Source organism: Python bivittatus, unplaced genomic scaffold (genome assembly GCF_059951505.1).
Source record: "Python bivittatus isolate LINGU-HERP-01145 unplaced genomic scaffold, Pbiv_v1 ctg000080_np1212, whole genome shotgun sequence".
Taxonomy (NCBI): Eukaryota; Metazoa; Chordata; class Lepidosauria; order Squamata; family Pythonidae; genus Python; species Python bivittatus.
The window spans coordinates 87,640,508-87,646,868 of record NW_028277035.1 but is presented as its reverse complement, the minus strand read 5'-3'; the positions used below and the strand labels follow the sequence as shown (position 1 = coordinate 87,646,868).

Here is a 6,361-nt window from a genome sequence, read left to right as displayed (position 1 = left end):
AACGGGCTGCATCACATGCCCAGGGCCCCAGGCTTCGGCCCATATTGTATGATGTTAGATCACCCAATAGTCCAAAGAAAGCGTCGTTATTTGTCTATTTATACAACTGGAGTTCAGGTTAGTGCCCTCCTTAATTGCTTGAAGATTAAGCAAAATGAGCTATTTCAAAGGGGATTCCAGTCATTTTCATTTACTTTATAAATACATACATACATATTATTTACCTTGGATCTATTTTGAAATGACTTTTCTGAATGCGGCGAAAACATCCCGGTTCCTCAGGCTATATATGAAAGGGTTAATCATGGCAGGGAAAACAGTTATAAACAGTGAGCTGATACTAGCCCTTTCTGCTGAATAGGAGGATGTGGGTATCATGAAGGTCGAAATAGCCGCTCCGTAGAAGAACCCCACCACGCACAAGTGGGACAAGCAGGTGCCCAAGGCTTTGTGGCTCCTTTCTGTGGACTTCATCCTCAGAACCTGCAAGAGAATGGCCAGATAGGAAGCAAGGATGACTGAGACAGGGATGAGAAAATATAGCAGATTGAGAAAATATCTTGTCTTTTCCAATGCAGAATAGTCTGAACAAGACAATTGTATGAGGGCTGGAAGCTCACAATCATAATGAATAATCACATTAGTCTTGCAGTAGGGAAGAGGCAGGACGTAGAGACAAGAAATCAATGCCTGTACAAAAGTCCAAAACCAGACACCTACTGACATAATACAGCATACTTTGCTCCTCATGAGGATGGGATACTGCAGAGGCCTACAGACAGCCACATATCTGTCATAGGCCATGATAGCCAGGATCAGGCATTCCGCTCCTCCCAGAGCCATGGTGACAAAAATTTGGAGAGCACACCCATAGAGTGAAATGGTGTACCTTTTGGTTGCAAAATTCACGGTCATCAGGGGAACAATGGCAAAAGTTTGGCAGAGGTCTATGACAGACAGCTGACTCAGAAAAAAGTACATTGGCCTATGAAGACGAGGATCCACTTTAATAAGGAAAAGAAGAAGACTGTTTCCTACCAGAGCAATCACAAACATGGAATTAATCACACCAACAAAAATGGTGGGTGATTTTTGATGGAGGAGTCCAGCAAGAACAAACTCTGTCCATAGAGTTATATTCTCTTCTCCCATCCCTGTTTCACTGTCTGGATTTCACCTAATAACAAAGGAACCGCTTGTGAGAATGGATTTTATATATTTTCCCCTTGGTTACAGAATGATAGGCAAGTTTCTCTCCCTCAAGAGATCAAAGCAGATGAAACAAATATAGCTATTTCTTGTGTCTTATACTAAATAAAACCATCTGTCTACTAGCTGCTAAAACCAAAACCCCGTGATCATTATTGGATTATGGCTTTAGTCTTCATGATGCAAGGTTAGCCTGGAAGCAAAAAAGAGAGGAGGTTTTGACCATATGGAATGAAATGCAGCAGGTCCACGGTGGTAGAGCCACAACTTATTTTTAGTCCTGAGCATGTGATACAGGTATATAAGTGCACAGATGTGATTGCTTGAGTTCTGTGAATGACACTTTAACCGGTTCACGCTGTAACTTCTACTTTCTGCAGATTTCTGGTCAACACGCTTCAAACTTTGGGGAAGTTAGCATTTTGAAGAATAATTTTAAAATTTACCTCTTAAAAACCAAAGCAGCTTCTTCCCAAAGCAGCAGCCATCCCACTTAAGGTGTGTATGTGCAAGTGCAGATGAATGTATTAATGTAGTGATAGTATCTTCATTCCTCCAAGGAGTATCCTTCACACCCTGGGGAAATTTTCTTTCAAGACTTTAATTAAGATACCTCTTTCCTACCATCCTTTCTTTAGAGTGTTTACAAGCAACTTCTGCCTGAAGTAGAGCCTTAGGGCCATATTGCATTGTTCAGATGTCCTCTCCCCAGCTTCATTAGGATCCTCCTCATGGTGACCTGCGAATCAGATCACTCACTCATTCTCTGAAATGGAAGTCCACTCCTGGGTTTTCATCTCTTTGCTGAGTACTGCTTAAGAGGATGGAGAAGCCCGCCATTTGATGTTGACATGGTACAGGCTTTTCTTTATTGAATATGACAAAAAAGGGAGCAACACATGATTGATTGACTGATTGATTGATTGATTATGTGCCATCAAGTCATTGTCAACTCTTAGCAACCACAAAGATAGATTTTCTCAATGACAATCTGTCCTTAACCTGGTCTTTCAGATCTTCCAACAGTGTACCCATCACCACTGTAACTGAGTCCATCCACCTTGCTGCTGGTCATCCTGTTCTTCTCTGTCCTTCTACCTTTCCCAACATTAGGGACTTTTCCAGAGACCAAGGTCTTGGCATAATGTGCCCACAGTAGGGTAATTTAAGCCTGGCCATCTGTGCCTGGAGTGAGAACTTTGGGTTGATTTATTTGATTATCCATTTGTTTGTTTTCTTGGCTGTCCATGGTATTTGCAGAAGTCTTCCCCAACACCAAAGTTCAGAAGTGTCAATACTCTTCCTATCCAGCTTCTCCAAAGTTCAACTTCTGCTTCCACAGAGTGTCCTAGGGAATACCATGGCTTGCACAATTCTGTAAGTATAGACATATCAAAGCATTTGAATATCTTTTCCAAGGCCTTCATGGCTGCTCTACCAGTGCTAGTCTGCAGCAGATTTCTTGACTGCTTATTCCTTTGCTGTTCATGGTTGATCCTAAAAGGCAGAAGGTATCCACCACTTCAATATCTTCATTGCCAGTTCTAAGGCTGGTTGTTCTACCTGTTGTCATTCATCTGGTTTTCTTTAATTTTAGTCCCATTTTTCACTGTACTCCTTGACTTTGATTACTAGAGCTTGCAGATCCCTTGCATTTTCAGCTATCAGGGTAGTGTCATCAGCATAATGCAGGTGACAGGTAATCCTCATTTAGCAACTGCCTTATTTAGCAAACATTTGCAGTTATGACAGTAATGAAAAAGTAACTTTACAACCAATCCTTATGTTTATGTCCTTTTCAGGTCTGTAAAACAAAGGAAAGCTGAAGTAAGATCACAAGTACAGGCACGGTTTTACTTAGCAACCACTTTGCTTAATGACCAAGTTGCTGGTCCAATTATGGTCACTAAACAAGGACTACCTGTATTGATATCTCTTCCTCCAATTTTAAAACCATGCTCATCTTCTTCCAATCCAGCTTCCTTTAATATATATTCAGCACACAAGTAGTCCTCTTAGCAACCACAATTGGGACCAACAACTCAGTCATTAGACAAACTGATCACTAAATGAAACATCATGATTGTATAATCTTACTTCAGCTTTCCTTTGCTTTACAGACCTGCAAAGGTTGTAAATGCAAGGACTGGTCGCAAAGTTACTTTTTCATTACTGTCATAACTGCAAATAGTCACTAAACGAGGCAGTCACTAAATGAGGACTACCTATATAGATTGAAAAAATAAGGAGAGAGTATTCAGCCTCATTGCACACATTTGCCAACCTGAAGCAATTTGCTTCATCATGTTTTGTCTGTACTGTGGCTTTGTGACCTATATATAAGTTTCTCATGAGGATAATGAGATGTTCTAGGATTCCCATTTTTCTAAACATATTCTACATCTTGACGTGATACACACAATTGAAGGCCTTTCTATAATTAGTGAAGCACATACTGATTTCTTCTGGTATTCTTTGGCTTTCTCAATTATCCAACTTGCATCAGAAATGATGTCTTATGTTCCTCGGCCTTTTCTAAAGCCAGCTTGGATATCTGGCATCTTTTTTTCCATGTAAAGCTCTAATCTGTGTTGCATGATCCTAAGCATTATTTTGCTAGCATGTAAAATTAAGGATATTGCACAATAGTTTGCACACTCTGTTAAGTCTCCTTTTTTTTGGTATTGGAATGTAGATTGACCTCTTCCAATTAGCTGGCCGCTTTGTTGTTCTCCAGATATGCTGGTATAGCTTGGTTACAACCTTGACTGATTCTTCTTCTGTTGTTTGCCATATTTCAGTGGATATTCCATCAGTTCCTATGGCCTTTCGAGGTCTTTTGAAAGACTTTCCTTGTTTTTCCATGCTTGTTTCCATCTTCAGTGTCTTTACAGATGATGTAATACTCCTTCTTGTCTCTTCTAACAGCGGTCTGAAACTCTTTGTTAAGTCCCTTTCTGAGATTTTTGTCTTTCTTGGCTTTGGCTTCTCTTCTCTTCTTGGCAATTTCCATGGTTTGTTCTGACATCTAGTTTGCTTTCTTCTATTACTTCATTTTTGGCAGCATCTTTTCACATTCATCCTTAACAACTTTTTAAAGTTCATTCCATAATTCCATTGGTTCTCTATCAATGAAGTTCAGGACTTCAAAGTGATTCCTGATGTCCTCCTTGTAAATAGTGGGTATATGTACAAGATCATATCATGGAAGCTGACTGGCTTCCTCCTTCTTCTTTAGCTTAATTTGGAGCTTGTACATGAGCAGAACATCCCAAAGAAAAAGAAATGCAAGAAAGCAAAATGGCTGTCAGATGAGGCTTTACAAATAGCTGTGGAAAGAAGGAATGCGAAAAGCAAGGGTGAAAGGGAAAGATATAAGCAACTGAATGCAGATTTCCAGAGAATAGCCAGGAGAGGCCTTCTTAAATGAACAATGCAAAGAAATCGAGGAAAACAATAAAATGGGGAAGACTAGAGATCTCTTCAAGAAAGTTGGATATACCGTATTTTTCCATCAATAAGACGCCCCCATGTACAAGACGACCCCCACTTTTCCAACCCAAAATTAAGAAATCAATATTTTAAAGATAGTGCAGAACACATTTTTATTTAGTAATTAGTTAACATTTACCTGATACACTCAGTGGGAGGAGGTCCAAACCGTCTCTCTGCAGCTCTATTTCCATGCTCCTTTGCATAACTGATTACATCCAATCACGAGTGAAACTGCCAATAGCTTGTCTCTGCAAACAGACTTCCTCTAATTGGTTTGTTCAGCATCAGCTGACGTCAGTTACATAAGGCTCGTGATTGGAGGAAGTCTGTTTGGGAGACAAGCTATTTCACTCGTGATTGGAGGCTAGCAATAGGAGGAAGCCTGACTGCAGAGACAAAGTATGGGCAGTTTTGCAACCGCACGGTTCTCTCCTTGGCTGACTTCCTTGAATAAGACGCACTTCAATTTTTAGCGTAAGGATTTTAGAAAAAAGTATTGTCTTATAGTCGGAAAAATACGGTATCAAAGGAATGTTTAGTGCAAAGATGGGCATGATAAAGGACAAAAAAGGCAGGGATCTAACAGAAGCAGAAGAGATTAAGAAGAGGTGGCAAGAATACACAGAAGAACTATACAAGAAAGATCTTAATGTCCCTGATGTCCACGCTGGTGTGATCACTGACCTTGAGCCGGACATCCCAGAGAGCAAAGTCAAGTGGGCCTTAGGAAGCAGTACTAACAACAAAGCTAGCGGAGATGACAGTATTCCAGCTGAGTTATTTAAAATACTAAAAGATGATGCTGTTAAAGTGCTGCACTCAATATGCCAGCAAGTTTGGAAAATGCAACAGTGGCCACCGGATTGGAAAAGGTCAGTTTATGTTCCAATTCCAAAGAAGGGCAATGCCAAAGAATACTTTGGTCACCTAATGCAAAGAGAGGATTCTTTGGAAAAGACCCTGATGCTGGGAAAGATTGAAGGCAAAAGGAGAAGAGGACGGCAGAGGATGAGATGGTTAGATAGCATCACTGAAGCAATGAGCATGAAACTGAGCCAACTCAGGGAGGCAGTGAAGGACAGGAAGGCCTGGCGCAATATGGTTCATGGGGTCACGAAGAGTCGGACATGACTTAACGACTGAACAACAACAACATGAGCAGTTTGTGATCTGTTCCACAGTCAGCACCTGTCCATGTCTGATGCTATAATTGAGCTCCCTTTAGCAACAATATAGTCAATTTGATTCCTATATACTCCATCTGGTGATGTCTATGCATAGAGGTGTCATTTTGGTTTTATGAAGAAATAATTGGAGTGGTAGAAATAGGTAAGTTAGTCTTCTGCTTCATTTCAGTTTCCTAAGCCATACAATCCAACTACATTTTCCTCTTTAATATGTCCAACTTTGGCATTCCAATCTGCAATCACAAGCAGCACATCTTGCTTGCACGTTCTGTTGATTTCAAATTGAACTTGATCATAGAACTCATCAACCTTCTCTTCTTCTGCATTAGTGATTGGATCATAAATTTCAATGATCATCATATTAACAGATTGCCCACAAAGTCTAATTGATGGTATCTGGTCATTGACTGCATTGCAGCCAAGTACGGTTCTTGCTATACCCTTCCTAACTATAAAAGCGACATCATTTC

General features: G+C 40.4%; 1 protein-coding gene across 1 annotated transcript; it reads right to left on the bottom strand.

Moving 5' to 3' along the window:
- Nucleotides 1-231: 231 nt before the first annotated feature.
- On the bottom strand, nucleotides 232-804 carry LOC148216777 (olfactory receptor 2T5-like). The gene has a single exon (XM_088134701.1). It carries the CDS (start codon nucleotides 802-804, stop codon nucleotides 232-234), a length of 573 nt encoding a protein of 190 aa, XP_087990827.1.
- Between the last annotated feature and the right edge of the window lie 5,557 nt (nucleotides 805-6,361).

Coding starts and splice junctions, on each gene's coding strand:
- LOC148216777 (XM_088134701.1), bottom strand. CDS start 804: ATGGCCTATGACAGATATGTGGCTGTCTGTAGGCCTCTGCAGTATCCC.